General features: G+C 38.9%; 1 protein-coding gene across 5 annotated transcripts in view; it reads right to left on the reverse strand.

The window, feature by feature from the left end:
* The window catches only part of LOC149081282 (sushi, von Willebrand factor type A, EGF and pentraxin domain-containing protein 1-like), a 92,851-nt gene that overhangs the window by 24,951 nt on the left and 45,055 nt on the right, over window positions 1-22,845 (reverse strand). For all 5 annotated transcript variants that reach the window (XM_089238119.1, XM_089238117.1, XM_089238116.1 and 2 more), the window contains 3 exons: window positions 22,398-22,571; window positions 14,797-14,979; window positions 3,245-3,424 (listed from right to left, as the gene is read on the reverse strand). In XM_089238119.1, coding sequence (XP_089094245.1) covers window positions 3,245-3,424; window positions 14,797-14,979; window positions 22,398-22,571 — 537 coding nt within the window. The remainder of the gene's footprint in view (window positions 1-3,244; window positions 3,425-14,796; window positions 14,980-22,397; window positions 22,572-22,845) is intronic.

Consider the following 22,845-nt stretch of genomic DNA (forward strand, 5'->3'; position numbering starts at 1 on the left):
CGAAATGATTAGGAGTTAGGACACCACAGAATTTGAAATAAGGTCGACATGCCCTGGAAAAGTGAAAGAAACATTATTATTGGACCTGGTTTTCCAGGTACAAAAATAGCTTCTACAAAATTTATGTGGTCTACATATCTTTGTGATACAGGGCTTGACTGACAAACTATAACTATACTCCACATGAATGAAATTACAATGTTTTGAAATTAAAAAATTTCAATGAGTACCATAGTATTTTTTAAAATTTGTGTACAAAAGAATTTCAATTTTTTATGTCTTTCCAAGCAAAACTTTTGGAAAATTTATCCTTTTTTTAGAAAAATTATCCTGTTCCAGATTGAAAATCTGGGACATTTTTTTCTCATAACCATGAACAGTATTATTTTCTTCCAGAAATGGGAAATATTTTTTTCTTACATTTGTTTGTCACATTATACATGAGCTTTCCCAGTATCATTATCACCAATTATTTTATTTAAATTAACATTAACTAGAGAGATATAGATGGCTTTTTTCTCAGCCAGAGATATCAAGGAAACAGTTATTTTCCGGATATTATGCTGAGGTGAGCTCGGAAAGAAAAGTCATCACTTCTCCGCCGGGACTCGAACCCAGGCCCTCTTGCATACCGGGCAAGCATGCTACCATCTACACCACTGGAGACACATGAATCTGCCTTCCTAATTTCACGCACTGTGTCGTGAGGCGCTGAAGTAGAGGCATTAGTAGCCTCTCTTAACTTCAGGAAATGGCCCCCGGGTGGGACGGTTTAGAGATATAGATGGCTTTTTTCTCAGCCAGAGATATCAAGGAAACAGTTATTTTCCGGATATTATGCTGAGGTGAGCTCGGAAAGAAAAGTCATCACGTCTCCGCCGGGACTCGAACCCAGGCCCTCTTGCATACCGGGCAAGCATGCTACCATCTACACCACTGGAGAGACATGAATCTGCCTTCCTAATTTCACGCACTGTGTCGTGAGGCGCTGAAGTAGAGGTATTAGTAGCCTCTCTTAACTTCAGGAAATGGCCCCCGGGTGGGACGGTTTAGAGATATAGATGGCTTTTTTCTCAGCCAGAGATATCAAGGAAACAGTTAGCATAATATCCGGAAAATAACTGTTTCCTTGATATCTCTGGCTGAGAAAAAAGCCATCTATATCTCTAAACCGTCCCACCCGGGGGCCATTTCCTGAAGTTAAGAGAGGCTACTAATGCCTCTACTTCAGCGCTTACGACACAGTGCGTGAAATTAGGAAGGCAGATTCATGTGTCTCCAGTGGTGTAGATGGTAGCATGCTTGCCCGGTATGCAAGAGGGCCTGGGTTCGAGTCCCGGCGGAGACGTGATGACTTTTCTTTCCGAGCTCACCTCAGCATAATATCCGGAAAATAACTGTTTCCTTGATATCTCTGGCTGAGAAAAAAGCCATCTATATCTCTAAACCGTCCCACCCGGGGGCCATTTCCTGAAGTTAAGAGAGGCTACTAATGCCTCTACTTCAGCGCCTCACGACACAGTGCGTGAAATTAGGAAGGCAGATTCATGTGTCTCCAGTGGTGTAGATGGTAGCATGCTTGCCCGGTATGCAAGAGGGCCTGGGTTCGAGTCCCGGCGGAGACGTGATGACTTTTCTTTCCGAGCTCACCTCAGCATAATATCCGGAAAATAACTGTTTCCTTGATTAACTAGAGAGTTTATTAATTGTAAATTTACATTAATTACAAGTAAAAACGTGCTGCCCTAACATGTCTACCCCCCTCAACGTCCGTGAAAATGAATTGAAATATTACAGTTATATATATGTGAAAGTGCAGTGGAACATCGATTACCTTCTATCATCAAAGCACATTATTATTACCCCTACCAATGTTAGGTTCTTTCCCCTTCAGTGAAATTTCGCACATTTTTACGGTTCTAATGTGATGAAATGAAAATTACGGATGAATGACTGACTATAGCCCTGATAAATCAATTCTTTTATCATGTCCTAGAAAATAATATAAAATATAAAATGAAGGAAATTTTTCACTTACCTATTGCTGTCTTTCGGAAATTTATACATGTGAACACCAGTCTTTGAGTTCATTTTGCAACCATCAAATCTGCAATAAAACTTCGGATACGCAGACATATTCAATAAATATAGCTACAAGGTATGTAGAGAATTTTAGTTGGCCCTTAGAAGGATCTTTTAAGAATTTTAAAGATTAAAATTCGCCAAAAAAATAAAGAGCAATAGCTAACCAAGCATCTTCACGTGAGTAAAGTAAACAAAATGACGTGGAGAGGAAAAAAGACGATTCCTTCCCGACGCAAGCAGCCAATCACAGGCCAGCAGTAGGAATTTGTCCTTCCTCAACAGAGAGGGCGCTGATGTCATGTTTGGATTCCGGGTTTTCCATAGGACTGTTCACGCTTACTCTTAATGCAGCTTTGTTTACAAGTGAATTGTTCAAATCCGCACAAGTTGATAAAAATGAGCAAATACTATCTTGAAACCTCAACCTCGAATAAAATTAACCATTTTATACGACATTTTGGTTATAACATAATCTCGGTGTCCCTTGAATCAGGGTTGTCCGGTTTTTGAAGTTTTTAACCTGGCTTAAACTGAAAGCCCACCTGTCCACCACTGAAAGTCCTGTAAAAGCATCTGTCAGGAAAAGATAGTCAATGCTCACTATAACAGCCGAGCATTATAGCTACTGTTCCATAAATGACTGGTACTGCAAGTTCCTAATGCTTTCCAATTTATCCTGTCATTTTTTATTGAATATAATGACCAACAAAGTTCATTCAATTAATTAAATGCCCAAACTTTGCTCTGCCTTGACTACTTTTTCCAAGAGGAATAGACAAAATCCGTCATTAAATGTGTTTAAACTTGACCTTCTTTAATGTAAGAGAATTTGGTTTAATCTGCTTGTAATCACAAGAGACATCACGGGATGTCTCATAATAAATGTCTCCTGATAAACACTTGTGAGTGAAGGCCTACCCCTCCACCCATGTCTCGAAAAATCAAGTTTTTTTTTCCTGCAGTCCGGATTGAAAAGAAAGAGCATGATAGGTTTTGGCCACGACATAAGGACATGTTATCCAATAAGACTTCATAATGAATCACTTTTTTCAGATAAGGGGAGAATATACAGACAGTGGAAAAAGCCAAGTTTGACCTATATTGTGAGAAAAAAAATTGAATTCAAGCTATATTAAAAAAAAAAAAAAGCAACACTCACCGCATTGAGGTATCTCAGAAAATTGGTCGTTGCCATAGCAAAAGACGCTACTATACCCATGTAATGTTGTACCTTTATCACATTCCACAGTACACATTGCTCCAGGTGTCAAATTATCACAGCTTTCACCATGCACTGGTTTGAGAAACTCTGGATATACAAATTTTCCACAAGACGACACTGTTTGGAAAAATATGGTCTTGAAAAGAACATAGTGTTCCAAAATTCTAAGATATAGTTATACCATGGCTAATGAACATTTTTGTTGATATGGATGCAAACACTAACATAAAACAGCAGCGTTGTGACTTGTGAACTTTCATATTCTCGGAAATGTACATATACACATGATAAAGAAAGAAACATGAAGCAAATAGACGTTAACATGGCAGCTACATGATTGTGAATGAAATCAAGACACATGGAAGCAGAACAGACAGCAATCTTAAATCACATGAGCATTATAAACTAATGAAATAGATCGCAACAAAAACTGAATTTTTGAGCCAATCATGATCAGAATTGCTATCACTCGAGCCTAATTAACTCCTGTCCACCTCGGAATCTTTTTCCAGACCCACTTCTCTTTCTGAAAGTTTTTTAACCATTTCATTTAATATGAAATGCATTGAAAAAAAAAAAGAGCCTATTTTTTCAGAGCACATGCTTTTTTAACGTTCTGTTTTTCATTCTATTGAGTTTTTTTCTGTTAAGACTGTTTTTCATTCTGTTTTCATCAATCTAAACATTCTAGGAGCTTATCTTTTCTGCCTGCATGTATCAGATGCAGAAATGAGCTGACCAAATCACGAATGGATGGGGACGCCTAAAAACTCCACTGGGCTGTGTTAATGCCAGCTTTAATAGACCAAATCTGGTGTTAGTAAAGTATATCGTGAATAAAAAGATCTTAGGCATCTCATCTTCCTGTAAAATTCTAATTTTTCCAGTTTTGAAGCTTTAACAATCAAAAACCTATCAATACTAAATTAAATAATATTTGATAGGTTGTGAAACATTAAATACAAACAAAATTCTCCAATCGCACAGGGCCATAGCATGCCTTCTCAGGGCCCCCGGGACAGACTTTTTCTTGGGGCCTCTTGAAAGGGTTATTATTATGCCAAATAAGTATATTTTTGAGGTTATCCCCATTCAGTTCAAGGCCCCTGTTGCCCCAGCCTAGTTATGGCCCTGCAATCACAAATGAACCAAGAAAAACATTTTTATGTGTAGACAACCCTATCAAATAAAGCAGATGAAACTGCTTTGCTTGATCTCTAGTCATATTATGTTTATAAACATATGATAAACACATTCATAAATTATACATAAATGTATAATATTTAGAGTCAACAAGAACTACAGCAAGTTCATTTACATAAAACTCAAAAGTTCTACACGCTATCTTGTTCAACAACATTCTTTTGGACCTCCCATGTTGCGGTTACCTTTTTACAGGTCTGGTTATTTCTCATCTCCCAACACAGAATCTAATCATTGGCTCAGTTCAGCACAACTCAGCACAAGCAACATTTTCTCCTAGTTCTTGTGAAAAACGACTCCCCTTTCGTCAAACCCCAATGAAGCCTGCTTTAGGATTCCAGCTCCAATCACTGCTTGAAAGTTCAGTTGTGTTGTGGGTACAATGTGCCACATAAAGATGAAACCATTTCCATCTAACTCAACTTTCTTTTGAAGCTTTCCAACCTCTGTCCTGTCACATATTGATATTCCTATAATGTGAGTATCTGGCATTTCAGCTCTCTCTGCCTTTGTTGAATGATGTTGAGCAATAGTCATTCCTGGATAACTTGAGACAATGGAACATCAAATGGCAGAAGTTACTGCACCTACATCTTGACTCTACCATTTCTCTCGGTTCAACTGTTTCCAGGCGTCCATCTTCCTACATCCTCATCTTCTACTTCTTTGTTTCTGGTGAACTAGCCATGGAAATTTCGGTAGGTTGACTTTGGGAATTTTTGCCGCTCCCACTCACCAGCATGCGATGTTTTCACGGGTCTCTTAACACTTTCCCAATTATAAAGCTTTTCTGAGAGCTCACTAGAAGATACCAAATTACTTCATTTGTCTAAATCATAGTTTCCCAACCTTTTTGTCTCATCGCCCCTGTTTACAGTTTGCTAACGCACCAGCAGATGGCGTTGTGTTCACATTTTTTTATATATTTTTCTTCAATTTTCTCATGCAGATGTTGGGTCCGCGGTGCTAAGTGTGTCCGAATAAGAGTTGTTGTTACCGCCGTTCGAAAAGCATGCCTGCTAAATTTTAATATCTGATCAATTCGGAATTAAATCAAGTTTGTTGTTTCGTTTAAACCGGGAATTCTATTCTTTCGCAGACGCGAATATAAAATTTTTTGGGGGCTCAGCCGGGATCCGAATCTGAATCAGATCATCTTGCCTGAAAATGCCGACTCAGACGGAAATCGTCAAGCTATGAGGATGAGAAAAGGCCGCTCTGACTCGCATTGCCAGTTTCGCAGTGTCGCTGGAGGACTCTACATCAATGGAAGCAGTCCTGGTGAGACTAGACCGGATTGAAGATGCCTTCAAAAGATTCATGGAGTATGACCAAGCCCTTCCAGACAAGTTATCAGAGATGGGAGAAGTCGAAGATCAGTACTTCGATGTTAAATCGAAGATGAACCAATTCATCAATTCCAAGAAGATGGTGGAGGTGTTGGACTCCAACTACGCATCTCAAGTCCTGAACCCGGTCACTGGGTCAAGTGGATTCAAACTCCCAAAGCTGAATATTCCTGCATTCAGCGGAGATTACATGGAATGGCTTAGCTTCAAGGACATGTATCTAGGTGTTGTGCATAATAACGAAACTCTCAGCCCAATACAGAAGTTTCATTATTTGAAAGGACTCCTCGAGAAAGATCCAGCCGATATCATCCGCCACATTCCGATCTCACAGGTTAGTTATCAAGAAGGTTCGGGAAGGCTGGTGGAGCTCTACGACAAGAAAAAGTAAATAGCCGGCTCGCTGGTTTCTACTTTCTTGAATAAGCCCAGGGTCACCAGTGTGAAATCTAACTAACGATGTATAGCCGACACTTCCGAACAATTCGTCCGGGGCTTGAAAACTCTTGGTGATGGGGTCGTCAGCCCAGACGTATGGTTGATACATCTGCTGCTCGAAAAGGTTGATGCCAGTACTCGCCGATTGTGGTTCGAGAGGACTGTATACAAAGACTTTCCAACTTTCCAGAGCTTCATCGATTTCCTCAATGAGAGATCATCGGCTATCGAGGATGCGGCAGTTGATTCCATATCCGAAGTGAAACCCAAAGGTACGTCTAGCACTGCATCTAGATTGTCTGACATGAAGTGTTCAAAATGTAACGGTAACATCGCGAATTGTGTTAGTTACAAACATCTGAGTGTCGGGGCACGCAAGGATTTTGGACAGAAGAAAAATCTTTGTTTTAATTGCTTGTCAAACAAGCACTTGAGCAAGAAGTACTGCTCTCAGTTTTCATGTCGAATATGCAACGCGAGACATCATTCCAGTCTCCCCGAGCAAATGCATTCAAATTATGCTACTGCTTCGGTGTCGCGTGATGAACCAACTGTCAAGTGCATTGGAAATTCGCCAGAAAGACCATCTGAACTACTACTACTTCACCAAACATCAACTCTGACCATATCGCTATATTGCAATTTACTGCCATTAGTGAGATGGGCTGGAAGCGAAGGCGCTGTCTATCGGTGGTCGCCTCGAGTTCCTCTATCGATATCCTCCCTTGGGTTCGAACCTGGGACCCTGACAACAACCTTCACGATGGTAGACAAGCATATTACCACCATGCCACTCGGACACAGACCACCTGAACTGTCTCTTAATGCTGCACAGGGAAACATTGCATTGTTGCCTACTACAGTTGCATCGGTTCATGATGCCTGGGGTCGTTGTCAAAATATCAGAATACTACTTGATTTTGGCTCTCAGGCTACATTCATTTCTCAATCAATTGCCCATAGGCTTGGCTTTGAGATATCACCTTGTGTTCGTGTCCCAGTAGCTGGATTGGCATCTTTTCAACCGACCACTACTCAAGGAATTGTCAGTTTGTGCATAACATCAAAATACGATCAACGCGAAATGTTCATCATGGATGCTTTTGTGCTAAAGAGACTGACTGCTCTTCCACCATCTTCGGTGATCAAGTTCAAAGACCGTGACATGCTTAATGGTCTAAAGCTGGCGGATCCAACATTTTCCACTCCAAAAGTGACATTGATTTAATCATAGGAGCTGATCACTTCTTCTCGATAATTCTTCCTGGTCAGGTGATGAATGCAAACAAGGAGCCCATCGCCCAAAATTCGAGATTGGGATGGGTCGTTACTGGCAAAATCAACAATGTCTCTTCGGTTGTTGGACTGACAGTGACAAATCTCAGCATGAATGACGAACTGAAGCGGTTTTGGGAGATCGAATCAATTCCTTGTGCAAAGGTTCCTGAACTAACTCCTGAGGAGGAATTCTGTGAAAAGCATTTCAGGGAAAATCTCTCAATCAACGAGAATGGACGTTTTGTTGTGAAGCTTCCAATCTACAAACCTGATGTGAAATTGGGAAACTCTTATGACTCTGCATTCTCGCGTCAGCAGTCGATGCAAAGAAAATTCAAGCACGACCCAGAATTGTCAATGGAATACAGATCGTTTATGCAAGAATACGAGGATTTGGGTCACATGCACTTGGCTGATGATGACTGCTCGATGATCCCAGATGATCAGAAATTTTTTCTCCCTCACCATGCTGTGCATAAACATTCCAGTTCAACCACAAAGTTAAGAGTCGTTTTCGACGGATCATGTGCTAGTAAGAATTCTGTATCTTTGAATTCCATTCTTGGTGTTGGTCCTAAACTACTACGTGATATATTTGAAATATTGCTGACCTTTCGATTGCAGAAAATTGCATTTTCGGCAGACATTGCTAAAATGTGTAGACAGATACTTGTTTCTCCTTCTGATCAATCATACCAACGTATTTTATGACGTGACAATTCCTCTGATCCTGTCGCTGTGTACAAATTACAAACTGTCACCTACGGTTTGTCTTCCTCGTCGTTCCTGGCTACTAGATGCTTGAAGCAAATAAGCATTGACAGTCAAGACGATTATCCAGATGCAGCAAGAATCATTTCTAATAACTTCTACGTAGATGATTTGCTGTCCGGTGCAGATGCTACGGAAGATGCCAAGCAGTTGTGCTCACAAGTGTCTTCATTACTTTGAATCAGAGGTTTTGAGCTTCATAAGTGAAGATCGAATTCGCAATCACTACTAAGAGAGCTAGATGCAGATTGTGATGACCACAATATTTCAATTGATAGCAATGAACAGTCCAAGGTATTGGGATTGAACTGGAACTCTGTGGATGATGCATTTTTCACACCATGTTTGAACATTGATGTTCCCTTGACGAAACGCAAAGTCCTCTCTAGATCTGCTCAGATATTCGATCCCATGGGATTAATTTCCCCATGTATAGTATGGATCAAAATATTCTACCAAAAGTTGTGAGTGGTGGAATGTGATTGGGATGATCCATTACCCGATGTTCTAACGAAGGAATGGCTTGAGTTTCAAGCTCATTTTAATGCAATATATGTGCTAAAGGTGCCTCGTTGTGTATCGCATTAGAGGGTCCGGTATCATTACATGGAATTTGTAATGCCTCTGCTCAAGCTTATGCTGCTGTGATTTATTACTGTCAAGAAAATTCTGGGAGTACTAAGGTCACTCTGTTTGTGTCAAAGACTAAGGTAGCGCCTGTGAAACAACTGTCGATCCCAAAACTTGAACTCTGTGGTGCATTCCTGCTGGCTCAGCTGTTCAAATCGGTGCTGAAATTTATCAAGGTACCAGACATTCAAGTTTTTGCATGGACTGATTCCAGAGTGGTCTTGTCCTGGTTGTCGTCACACCCACGAAGATGGAAAACCTTTGCCGCCAACCAGACTTTAGAGATTCTCGATACGCTACCAGTAAGTATGTAGAATCACGTCGCATCAAAGGACAACCCAGCTGATCTTGCGTCTCCAGGAATTAGTCCTGAGCTGCTGCAAGAATGTGAACTGTGGTGGCATGGACCACCATTTCTCTGTGATCCATCTACGACCTGGCCTAAGACAAATGATGACGTGCTGAACTCATCATCTATACCTGAAGAAAGACTGGATCCAATATACTCATACGCAACATCGATCAACGACACTCTGAGTGATTTATTTGAAAAATATTCATCTGTGTCTAAAATCATTCGTATCATTGCATAATGCTTCAGATTTTTGTCAAAATGCTTTGGGACAAAACTTACTGGCAGCAACACCGCGAAACCCACTGTGAAGCCATCGCAGTTGTCTGAGATAGAACGTGTAAAGAAAGAGATCATTCGGTGGGTTCAAGACTGTTCCTTCAACGATGAGATAAATTGCATTCGTAACGGAAGACCATTGGACAGTAAAAGCATTCTTGGATCATTGAATCCATTTATCTATAAAGATGGTGTTTTACGGGCAGGAGGCAGGATTCAACGATCAAAACTGACTTATGGAGCCAAACACCCGATCATTCTGCCAAAAGATCACCCAATTAGTCTGCTTATTATTCGTGAATCTCACATTGCGAATCTGCATGCTGGTCCGACGCTTCTATCCAACATCTTGAAGCAATCGTATTGGATTATTAAAGATAAAAGGATAATTCATAGCGTTATTCACAAGTGCATTGTGTGTTTCCGGTTCTGTTGCAAATCAACTTCTCAGCTGATGGCTGATTTACCAGGCCCTCGAGTTACCATGAGCAGACCATTCAAGAACTATGGTGTAGATTTTGCTGGCCCTATCGAGATGAAGCTTCGTAAGGGTTGTGGATGCAAATTCGCGAGGGGATACATTGCTCTTTTCATATGCTTGGCAACTACAGCTGTACACCTCGAAATTGTGAGTGATCTCTCTCGGATTCTTTCATTGCGGCCTTGAAGAGATTAAATGCGCGACGTGGCGCGCCATTGAATATGTACTGTGATAATGCAACCAACTTCGTTGGTGAACGCTGTAAGCTCGATCAACTAACGTTGTTCGCGAAGGAGATAAACGTCAATCCAAAAATCTCATATTTCCACCTTCATGGGTCACATGCACGTTACCACTCATGATACCACCTTCTCATTTTGGAGGGCTTCGGGAGGCCGGAATTAAATCAGTCAAGTTTCATTTTTCATTTGAAAAGAGTTGTTGGAGATTCACGCCTGACATTTGAAGAGCTATCTACTCTAGTGTGTCAAATCGAAGGGATACTCAATTCCAGACCATTGGTGGCTCACAACGACGAAAACGTAGACTTGATGCAAGTGTTGACACCTTCTCATTTTTTGACTGGCGATATTCTGTGCTCAGTTCCAGAAGAAGTGGATGATGTCAAGCATCCGTCAACGAGATGGCAACTTGTTCGGAATCTGAAGAATAGTTTATGGAAACGATGGCACACTGAATATATCCATTCTTTGCAACAAAGGCATAAATGGAAGAACACCTGTCCATAGGTGATATTGTGGTACTTAAGGAGAGCAACCTTCCACCATCAACTTGGCCGATTGCTAGAATTGTGGAGATACATCCCGGAACTGATAGACTCGTTCGTGTAGTAACAGTGAAGACTAGCAAGGGCCTTTACAAGCAGACTATCACCAAGATCATCAAGCTTCCCTTGTGACTCTAATGAATAATAATTAATAGTAATTAATTAGGGCAGGAGTATGTTTACAGTTTGGTAATGCGCCAGCAGATGGCGTTGTGTTCACATTTTTTTATATATTTTTCTTTAATTTTCTCATGCAGATGTTGGGTCCGCGACACTAAGTGTGTCCGAATAATTGTTGTTGTTACCACCGTTCGAGAAGCATGACTGCAACATTTTTTCATCGGATCAATTCGGAATTAAATAAAGTTTGTTGTTTCGTTTAAACCGGGAATTCTATTCTTTTGCAGACATGAATAGAACAGCCCCTTTCTTCAGAAATTTTTTTCTCCCATCGCCCCCAACGCAATCTAACCCATAGGATCCTATATTATACCCATAGCTTCTACTGCTCCCCAGGGGGCGTTAACGCCCATGTTGGGAAGCACTGGTCTAAAATAAACGTTTCTCAACCTTTCTGAGCCCAAGGACCAGTAAATGTCTGAAACAAATTGTTGTGTCATTTGTGTCCAACATTACAAAACACTCCTTTAACTTCAATTGTTCTGATTTTTTTCATACATTTGTCATGTTCTTCAAGTTCATTTGGATTTTTAATGTTTACTTTGTCGGTAATACAAATTTTCTCATAATACAGTCAGATCTGGTTATAACGAACACAGGTATTACGAATTTTCACATATAACGAGTTTTTTCAAGTCGTGAATTTTGTATTGCTTATCTGCGTTATTATGATTGCCTATAACAAACACAGATTTCAGCAAAGTACACCTATAACAAATTTTTAACCAGTTGTTAAACAATAATTTTTGAGAATTTCTTTGTATTCTTATATAAATCTTTTACCTGAAAATTTACCTTTCTACAATGCTTAGCTAGAGATGAATTTTTTTTTTCCTGAAGACATTCCATTGGTGTATTTTTTGGTAATTTACTGTAAAATCTTTGTTTTTTTTACTGTTTTCCAATGAGTCCTATTTTGCTTGAAGAAAGAAGGAAAAGGTTATTTCTTTCTTATTCTTAAGACCATAACTTCCAAAATGCTTTGGTTACATTTGGCAATAGTGTCAGAGCCAGGGTGTTGTGGATGTTCTTTCACAGTACTCTATCATGCCTTTGAGCAGTCCCAGAAGCAATTCAGAAATCAAAAATTCCTATGTAAAAGTTGATTCCAGCACCTACAGGTCTAAAACACTTCCAATGCGTTATAAAGGAATTTGTAAGTCTACAACAGTGGTTCTTTTACAAGGTCATAATTTTTCACATTATCTTTGGGTTCCCGTGCAATCAGTTCATTTATCTCATAAGGTAGTAATCCTAGAAGTGACCCATTCCTCCTTTACATGGAGTCCTTAAACATTTATTGTGAACAAACATATAAAATAAAAGATGATATACACTGACATGGGAAAACATTTCTTTTCTCTGTTCCTTGACAACCTGTTGCCATCCTTCTTTATCTTAACCATATTCATGCCTACTGCAGCACCATCTACTGATCAAAAGACAAAGCTGTGACTAAAAATTCCACGTGTATATACAAAAAAGATTTTTCCACATTCAGTGAAAGAAACCGCATTTCTTCCAAATGATTTTTTCCATGTTTTTTTTGTGAGATTTTTTTCCATTTCCCAACAATGATTTTTGTCCTTGGCAATATAGTGTTTATAGCATTACAAAAAATAAATTGCAAAGCAAGAGTGACAAAAACTTGCACCAAAAAAATCCTTACAAAAAGTTTGTTCACAGTCCGTAAACATTTGTGGCAACAATGTGTGACGTATGACATCAGCCACCAAGAGTATAAAAGCTGTGTAATACTCACTCGCTTGACTTTTTTCCCTGATCAGATTTTTAGTTTAAGCGCACGCAAGTTGTGTGTTGCAATTTTCAAAGTTTAATCATGTTAGAGTTCTAAATAAATATTTTAAGCCAATGCATCACTGTATTTTTATTCCGTTGTGCTAAATAAAAAAATTGATTCCAAGCAGCTCTTGGCTGCTTAACATTAAATAGCTGCCATCAGAACTGCGGAAAAAAGATTTTTGAGCACTTAGTAGTTGTTGTAGGATGCAAACGACACTTGGATTGATTAATCCTCTATTCTCGACATCATTTTTTACACTCTTAAATACTATTTCACATCAGGTGACCTCAAGGACTATTATGAAATGCTAGTTTGTGATTTCTCTGAGCTACTGACAGTAAACTTGGTCTTTCACATCGCCATTCGAACCAGTAGTCCTGAAAGCAGAATGTTTTGCATTGTTCTGCAACGAGCCCTTGGTTGACTGCAAATGATCTGCAGTAAAATTCCCATAATGGTGCCTTCTACATTTTTCTTAAAATTCTACCAGATTGTTCTGCAGCACCACTGATTCTTCTGCAATGTAAGTTGCAGATTTTGGCATATTCTGCTTTGGGGCCAATAGTTTCTTTTGGACCATAGAGGTGGTACATCCCCTGGTTAAGAGCTCCTGATATAAACTGAAGAGCCAAAAAAACTGGTTCAGGCATGCGTATGCAAATAAAGAGATATGGAACCAATCAGAGTACGCGCTGCAGTCGGCAAAGCCTTTATAACACAAGTATCTGGCATAGTTGTTAGATCGGTTACTGCTGCTACAATGGCAGGTTATCGAGATTTAAGTGAATTTGAACGTGGTGTTATAGTCGGCGCACGAGAGATGGGACATAGCATCTCTGAGGTAGCGATGAAATTTGGATTTTTACGTACGACCATTTCACGAGTGTACCGTGAATATTGGGAATCCGGTAAAAAATTAAATCTACAACATCGCTGCAGCTGGAAAAAGATCATGCAAGAATGGGACCAACGATGACTGACGAGAATCATTAAACGGCACAGACGTGCAACCCTTCCGCAAATTGCTGCAGATTTCAATGCGGGGCCATCAACAAGTGTCAGCGTGTGAACCATTCAATGAAACATCATCGATATGGGCTTTCGGAGCCAAAGGCCCACTCGTGTACCCTTGATGACTGCACTACACAAAGCTTTACGCCTCGCCTGGGCCCGACAACACAGACATTGGACTGTTGAGGACTGGAAACACGTTGCCTGGTCTGACGAGTCTCGGTTCCAATTGCTTCGAGCTGATGGACGTGTACGGGTATGGAGACAACCTCATGAATCCTGTTCAAGGGACTGTTCAAGCTGGTGGAGGCTCTGTGATGGTATGGGGTGTGTGCAGTTGGCGTGATATGGGACCCCTGATACGTCTAGATACGACTCTGACAGGTGACGGGTACATAAGCATCCTGTCTGATCACCTGCACCCATTTATGTCCATTGTGCATTCCGATGGACTTGGACAATTTCAGCAGGACAATGCGACACCCCACACGCCCAGAATTGCTACAAAGTGGCTCCAGGAACAGTCTTCTGACTTGAGACACTTCCGCTGGCCACCAAAATCCCCAGACATGAACATTATTGAACATATCTGGGATGCCTTGCAACGTGCTGTTCAGAAGAGATCTCCACCCCCTCTTACTCCTACGGATTTATGGACAGCCCTGCAGGATTCATGGTGTCAATTACCTCCAGCACTACTTCAGACATTAGTTGAGTCCATGCCACGTTGTGTTGCGGCACTTCTGCGTGCTCGCGGGGGCCTTACACGATATTAGGCAGGTGTACGAGTTTTTTTGGCTCTTCAGTGTATGTTTAAAGGGAAAACAATCTTTTCAGTTTCTAAAAAATAAATGCATTATTTTCTCTCTATATACATTTGATATTCAAATAGAAAAAATGAGTAAATAAAAGGATAAATCACAAACCACATTTGAGGCCCACAGGATAATCCAAACCCTCCTCACGACACACAACTCTGGTATTAGGAGAGGGCTCTGTTTCTGGATAACCTTCACATGTCAGATGACAAACTTGTCTTCTAGCAAGTACTGTAGGACAATTCCCCCTGCCAACACCTTTTGGCAGATAAAAAAGGAAACACCCTCTTCCTGTAATGGACAAATAAATGAATATATAAATTTTCAAGCTCTCTATCATCAGCACAAAATTCAAAAATAAACAAACATAATTTTTAATGCAGGGTGTTTGAAAACATTGAAAATTGAATCATTAAAATATCTTATACATCACTTTGTATATTGCTGACCCCCCTCTCCAACTTGAAGACCACCAAAACCACAATGTACAGATCAAGGGTTTTCTCTGCGAAACCTGACCTGTATACACCTCCCAAATTTTGGAATGCATTTTTAGACAAAAAGACACATTTTCGACTATACATGATAAACGTTTTTGTTTTCTTTTTTTGTCGTAGGCTGCATAGTTGAAAATGAAATGTATAGGCATTAGAGAATGGTGTATATTTTTCACTAACATAAGACTCATATTAGCTGTGCCTTTTTTCACCTTTCTGACCATGCATCTAATGTCAAAAAAATGTTGGGGTTGCCGACTCAAAATTTAGCCCATTTATTATTTTATTTTTGAAGCAGCAATGTACGTGGAGAGCGACTCTTATGTAAGGTGAGTGGAAAAAATGTAATAGCTGACATTTAAAATTTCCGACCATCTATCCCTCTAGTGCAGATTTTTCAACCGACCCATTCAAGTAAGCGCTTCTTATTAGAATAACAAATAATGTTATCATTCAGGTATTGTTATAATTTTCACCAAATACGGAACAGACCAATATTTTAACATGGGAAAAAATTTGTTTATAAGTATAAGGACTTTGGTTTATGTTAGCAAATTTTTTTCGTTAAAAGTTCTCTTTTCACATATTTTTAAGATAAGGTTGAAAAAGATTCATTTTTTCCCTACAAGTTATCATTATCAATCGGCAAGATTATGTAAGAGATTAGAAGGCTTTCTGATGGAAAAAAAGTTTTGTACTCTCAGTTTCACAATATCCTAATTGGGCCATAATAGCCAATATGATTCTATGTAAGCATAGCGCTGCTTTTGCAATGGCTTTTCAGTGAAGCAGTGGCAGATCCAGGCAGGGGCGATCGCCTTCCCCCAAGAACCTTCAAACAATAGGCGATGGGGTGATCGCGCCTCCCAACAGCCTTCAAGCGAACATTATTCTGGTTATCTCATTTTTTTTCTTTATATTAATCTTTAATATTTTCTTGTTCTTTTTTCTTCTCAAATTTCCTTTTGCTGAAATTTGCACCCTAGGAAGTGTGACCTTCAGCTTTCTCCTGGTGGTAAGGTCCAAAGAGAATAAGAGACATGGCCAGAGGAGGTCAGTTGTATTCCCGCCAAAGATAACCAAGGTTCTATGGGGATTCCATGCAATTCTGCCATCATGCTGCCCTTCCAGTATAACTCACCCATACAAATCCCTAGCGCCTAAGGGCACATGTGTAATTTTTTGCAAGGGAGAGGGGCAAACATACACCCTTCAGTTTTCTTGGTGAACCACAAGCCATCGAATAAGGTGAATCATCCTTTTCTAGCCATTGTTTTCCCCCCCTTTTTTGGCTTCACTCTTTAAACATGCAAGCTTGAGGTGGATAAAAAAATGACAGGATTACCGAAAATAGTTTTTTTGAAGATCCTAAGTGAAAAATTCAAATTTTAAAAATAGGTGGGAGAAGAAAACAAAATTCTACAACTTTTATAGCAGATCTGAAGTTCCACCTGGGAATGAAGCTGCATTCACTTGCAGATTCACTGATAATGACATTAACAGGGGACCCAGAGGCACATTTATGATTTTGCTACTTATGCTACATGAATATTTTACTCCCCAATTCCAGTCTAATTTTCTTGACTACTGTTTCATCGAATTTACAACCCTGTGTAATAACCTGCTAGACCTTCCCCCCCCCCCCCTCCTCTGGCAAGTACACCTGTGATTGCAAGTCGCTCTTTCGATCATTCCCATGCTCGTACACTGTTTAAGGCAGTGTTTCTCAACCGCTGGGCCGTGGCCTGGTATCAGGCCATGGCATTGACAAAACCAGGTCTGAGTGGTTGATTGTTTAATTTTTTCCCAATTATTTAACATTAATCATGTGTATAGGCAGGCCTTTCAATCACGAAAAACAGATCAACTGGGCAGCAGGCTTCCAAAGGTTGAGAACAATTGCTTTAAGGCGCACTCATTTAGTCATTCACATGCTTGCACACTGTTTTGGCCTTAGGTATATAGGCCTCAGCTCCATCCAATAATTTGAAATCTTTCAGGTGTGAATAAATAAGTACCTGGATTAAACATTACAAATGGATCCCGCTATATAATAACATTTCTTCAAAAACTGACAAAAAACATTGTAAACAGAAAAATTCTTTATACAGGAAATATCAATCAATATTAGTGAAAGATGGGATCACAAAAATGAATCGTACTAAGCGGGAAAACGTTATAATAGCAGTGCCTCGAACAGATGCTTGGTAAGTATTTAGCCCCCCCCACCGTAATGTTGAAGGGAAGTAAAAGGGTGAAATACGCCCCCAACACAGATACTGTCATAACAATGACGTGGTGCAAACTGAACTAAACGTCCAATAGCTGCGATACAATACAATGACATGGTAGTGCCATTTGTCTGACATAGAGGCAACCATGTACATAACATCTCTCCCCTTTCTTAGCATTGCAAATGTCATAACCCAAGTTGTTCCGGAGGTTTTTCAGGTGGACCTACGAAGAACAGGATGAGCAGGTATATGTCGGCTCGACACCCGATGACACAACATCATCAGTCTCATCTCCAGCCATGTGTGGCCGATCCTCTGCTCCAGGTTGGCTGTTAATACCAGTGTGAGAACTTGAAAAACAAAACTGACCATTATTACTACAAGTAGCAATTGACTGTTCTCCCGAAGTCACAAGAGGAGGCACATCTCAAATATTCTCTCATTCATCACACTCATCCTTCACAGCTTCTTCGCATTTCCGGATTTAGTCGACATGGCATCTCAAGATTTCAGGTCCCACTTGCACGCTGTATAAAAGGGTACCATATCTATTCAGTATAGTTCCAAACTTCTATTTTTCAACACCACGATAGTTTCTAACAGCAACTTTTTCTCCTGCTGAAAATTCACGATGGAATGCATGTGTGGGATTCTTGTTTCCTCTTCACACTCCCTCTCGCATCGGGATGCATCAAGTCCAATCTGGTGCGAATCCCTTTTCAAAAACAACATACTCTGCTTTTCGCCATGAGTGTGGTGTTATTCTATACATCAGTAAGAATTGTTGCAATCTCTTACATAGATCTGATTTGGTAAGAAAGATAGATTTTATCGAATACTTGAATGACTGGACCATTCTTTCAGAATGACCATTCATAGCAGGATGGTATGGAGCTGATACTACGTGTTTGATACCATTTTACTTGAGAAATTCCTGAAACTCCATGCTCGTGAAATTTGTTCCGTTATCAGAAACCAAAGTTTGTGGCAAACCAAACTGAGCAAACAATTTATGAAGTTGTGATTCAGTGATACTAGCAGTTATGTTTCGTGTTATAATTATTTCAATCCACTTGGAATACGCATCTTAAACTACAAGAAACATTTTTCCAAAATATAGACCTGCATAATCTATGTATTTGTTGCCAAGGACCATTTGGCCATTCCCAGGAATGTCACAAAACTTTTGGTGGTTCTTTTCTTGTTTTCTGACAAGATTCACAATTGGATACAAAAATCTCGATATCTTTGTCTATACCAGGCCAAAAACAATGACTTCATGCTAAAGCCTTCATTTTGATTATACCAGGATGACCAACATGTAATTCTTCAAGAAAATTTTGCCCAAAATTTTGTGGAATGATGACCCTGTTTCCACATAAAACACATTCATGTTGCAATGATAATTTAATCTCTTTTCCCTTCCAAGGAACGGGTAGTTCAGTCTCTTTTAAACAAGCAGTGATGAAGTTCAGAAAGTGATTTGTCATGTTGAGCAGCACTGTAAATTTCTTGAGCAGTCAGAAGTATCATTCAGTCATCATCAGTCATCATTTCTTGAGCATCAGTTTCAATCTGCGTATTGCATTGAGACAGTAAATTTCAGTATAACCGTCCTCTTGACTCTACCGGAAGTCGCGAAAAAGCATTAGCGTTCCCATGATCCTTTGTGTTTCTGTACTGAATAGTGTAATTAAATGCTTGTAAAAACATAGCATAATGTAACATTCGAGTACAGGCAAACTTTTGTGTAGAGAGAATATTGACACCAAGGGCTGGTGATCCATTACTAGAAAGAAATGCCCCTCAAACAAATAATGGCAGAATTTTTTTACACCCCACACTATACTTAACACTTCTCTGTCAATCTGAGAATATTTCATTTCAGTTCTTGAAAGTGTACGAGATGCAAACTATATGGGTTTTCTGAACCATCCAGCATGTAATGACTGAGTTCGGTGCCAATACCAACCCATGAAGCATCAGTCTGTAACATTAGAGGCAATTTAGGATTATAATGAACTAAAATTCAATCAGAAGCTCTTGTTTCAAGCGTACATATATGCAGTTTGATATTTTTGATTCCATATAAATTCACTATCCTTACATAGCAAATTAGTCAAAGGTGCAATCATAGAAGACAAATCTATATATATAAAATTGATTTTCTGTGTCTGTGTATGTTCTCTATACAAATCTACAATTTTAGATTGATCGTTGCAAAATTTTGCATATATACCAAATGGGACCCGACTTAAACGATAGGCTACTTTAAAATGAGCAAGGCAAATGCCCCAAATGGGCAAAAAAACCGTAGGGCAATAATGGTTTTTGGGCCTCAACAATCACTTTCCGAACGTTTACTTTGGTTACCGTGGTTCCCTAGCAATGCGTTTCAGACGTGTATATGCCTTTACAATGGTTTGTCATTTCTTCAGCGCTGTCAGTATATGTATAATATTTATGCCTTTATAAAGGTTTGCAACATTTTCAATACTCCCAGTAATGAGGTTTTTTGAATGATGTCATAATCCTCATCAGCATCGCTTTGAGGGTCAGGATAAGGGTGATCCTCATAGAAATCAGTGTTAAAATTGCCGATTTTAATGTAAAAATCCGGAAATTTGGTGGGGTTTTCTGTCACATCAATAATTTTAAAAATTGCATAAATTTCTCGATTTTTGAAATATTGAGTTCGCTTTAGAGATAGATATATGAAGCCCAGGAGATTAAATATGAAGTAATTAACTGGACCTACTTTTGAGTTGGATATTCATGCAATAACATTGATTTCAACATTTTATTTACATCTTCTCAAGCATGAAAATTAATGTCTCCGTATTGTCTTTTGATATTCAACTGCATAAATTCATGTAGTTTAGGATGTTTTAAAATTAATTATGGGCCAGTAAAAAGTACATCAAAAAAATTCCATAGCTTTAATTAAGCATTTTTTGAAGCAGAAACAGGCAGAGATGGATAAGTTGAAGTTCAGGGAGGGGGGAATCGAAATACCTAGCACCCTTTAGAAAAATATATATATATTTATTTATTTTTACGTTTCTTTAAATCTAGATTTGTTTCTTTCTAGGAAGTCGCCATATTGGTGAACTTCACCATATTGGTGAAAGTTTTTTCCCTCAAGGTAAACATCAAGCAGTAACTTCTTGTTTCAATTAGCCTGTAGATTATTGACAGAAAACATGTCTGATTCCTGGTTCAGCTGATTCACATTAGTTTTCGATCAACACACTTTCTGTAGGTGTCCTTTCTTTTTACAAAATCTACCATTGCCATCCTTGAATTTACACTAATGAGCCATGTGAAAAGTGTTCAAACAACGATAACAAGCATGAGTCTGTCTTACTGGTTTCACTTTAAGTTTCGATTCTGAGTTTGCTGTGCTCTGTGGTATAGTTTTCCCCATAGGTGCTATTTGAGACACTTTGCCGATTTTCTTCATGCCAAGCTGCGATACTCAATTATGCATTTCTTGGACATCCTTTGATGCAGTGTCTAATGATGAATAACTAATTTGGACATTAATAGCTCTAAAATAGAAAAACCAATCAGAAATTTTGTTGCCTTTAATAAAATTTCAGATTGGTTTTTCTATCAAATATCACTGTTATTTTCAAATTGAATCATTCCTAATCTTATTCAGACTCATTTTTAATTAAAAATTCTTTAATACAATGCATTGCTGCAATAAATAATACACTCCCCTTGGTTTAGCTTTGTTTTAATTTTTTTAATTAAAACCCTGATTATTCCCGTTAAATATGGACCAGATTTACTTCAGATAATGTGGGTCTTACAGAATTTTGAGGTTAAATGAAAGACAACCATAAATGGCTTAAAGTATGTTTTGCACAAAAGTTATTAATTTCTGATGTACAATGCAATAAAAAGATTGAGTAAATATAACAAAGTTTCTTATGAATTTCTGAAATATAGCTAAAGTTTAAAAAAAGGATTGCCTCTCTGTGATATAATGGTAGGTGCGCTTTTCTGGTATGCAAGAGGTCCTGGGTTCGATTCCCGGTGGAGAGAAAAAACACTTCTTTCCTGTTCACCTCGGCATAATATCCAGAAAGCCTATTAATTTCAGTCTGAAGATTATTTTACAGTAGGTACTTTTGGGGAACAGACATTCAACGTCTCCAGTCATCAAACAATTAAATGCTACAGGGAGCACCAATGGTGCTCACAAGCAACAGGTCTAAAATGTTCATCTAGTCCAGAATCTTCTAAAAATTTATTCTTTTTATCTATCTTTCCCCCTTCTTCTAAAAAATATATTCTTAATATTCCTTGCCCAAAACAATCCAAAAGATCCAATATTTTATCTGTAGCTTCTACTGCCATCTGGTTCATTACCCCCCCTCCCCAATTTATTACCTAGTGGTTTAGTAGTCACTTTTTATAATTGCTTCACAATGTTTAAGTTGCACACTGGTTTTGAAAACATTTTGATGAGAAAATAAATATCACTTACTGCAAGTTGGAATAGTAAAATATTCAACACTTACTAAACATATCATTTCATTGCTGGGATAAGGTCGATGAAGAGATATTTTGCAACGCACAGTACACTTGGTGCCAGGCAAGTGACTGCAATGTCCAAGAAAAGAATCTGTATTGTCCATTTTGTGAAACAACTGTCTATTAGCTAGCTTCACAACCCCAGTATAGCTCTTGTTACAAACTGCAGCATTCTGTGAACCAGTTTGTCATGCAGTAAATTTCCAGCAAATAATTTTAAAAACAATTTATGACAAATACCTCAGATAATCTAAAACTGTATAAATAAAGGTCCTGCAGTCACTTCGTTATTAGATTCCGCAGAGAAATATGGATGAAGTGCATGTGTGGTTTAGTAGTCACTTTATTATTGACTTTTTATAATTGACTCAATAATGTTTAAATTGCATACTGGTTTTGAAAACATTTTGATGAGAGAATAAATATCACTTACTGCAAACTGGAATAGTGAACCATTCACCATTTCTTGAACATACCATTAAACCGTTGGGAAAAGGTCGAAAAAAAGATATTCTGCAACGCACAGGACACATGGCGCCAGGCAAACGACTGCAACGCCCAAGAAAAGCCAAGCCAGTTGAATTCCCCAAAGGTGGACACATATGCTCTAGAGAAGAAAATTATAAATAATGAGTGAAATTCATTAACTAAACTTATTTTCTCTAATGAATTGAGTGTTTTATCGCTCTATTCAAGTACCTCAAAAACTAGGAAGGAAAACCCATGTATGTACAATTGATTTTCTGTGTGTGTGGAAATGGGGGAGAGGGGGTGGGAGGATCAGCAGCATAAACTAAAAACCGTAATAGTGGCATAGGTGGAAGGGCTGTTCGAAAAGCCTGTATATACTTATACTGTGGGTATATGCACTGATCTTTACC

The sequence above is a fragment of the Pholcus phalangioides genome, unplaced genomic scaffold (assembly GCF_987345545.1).
Source record: "Pholcus phalangioides strain wild (caught in Gottingen) unplaced genomic scaffold, Ppha-v1.0 ptg000010l_1, whole genome shotgun sequence".
NCBI lineage: Eukaryota > Metazoa > Arthropoda > Arachnida > Araneae > Pholcidae > Pholcus > Pholcus phalangioides.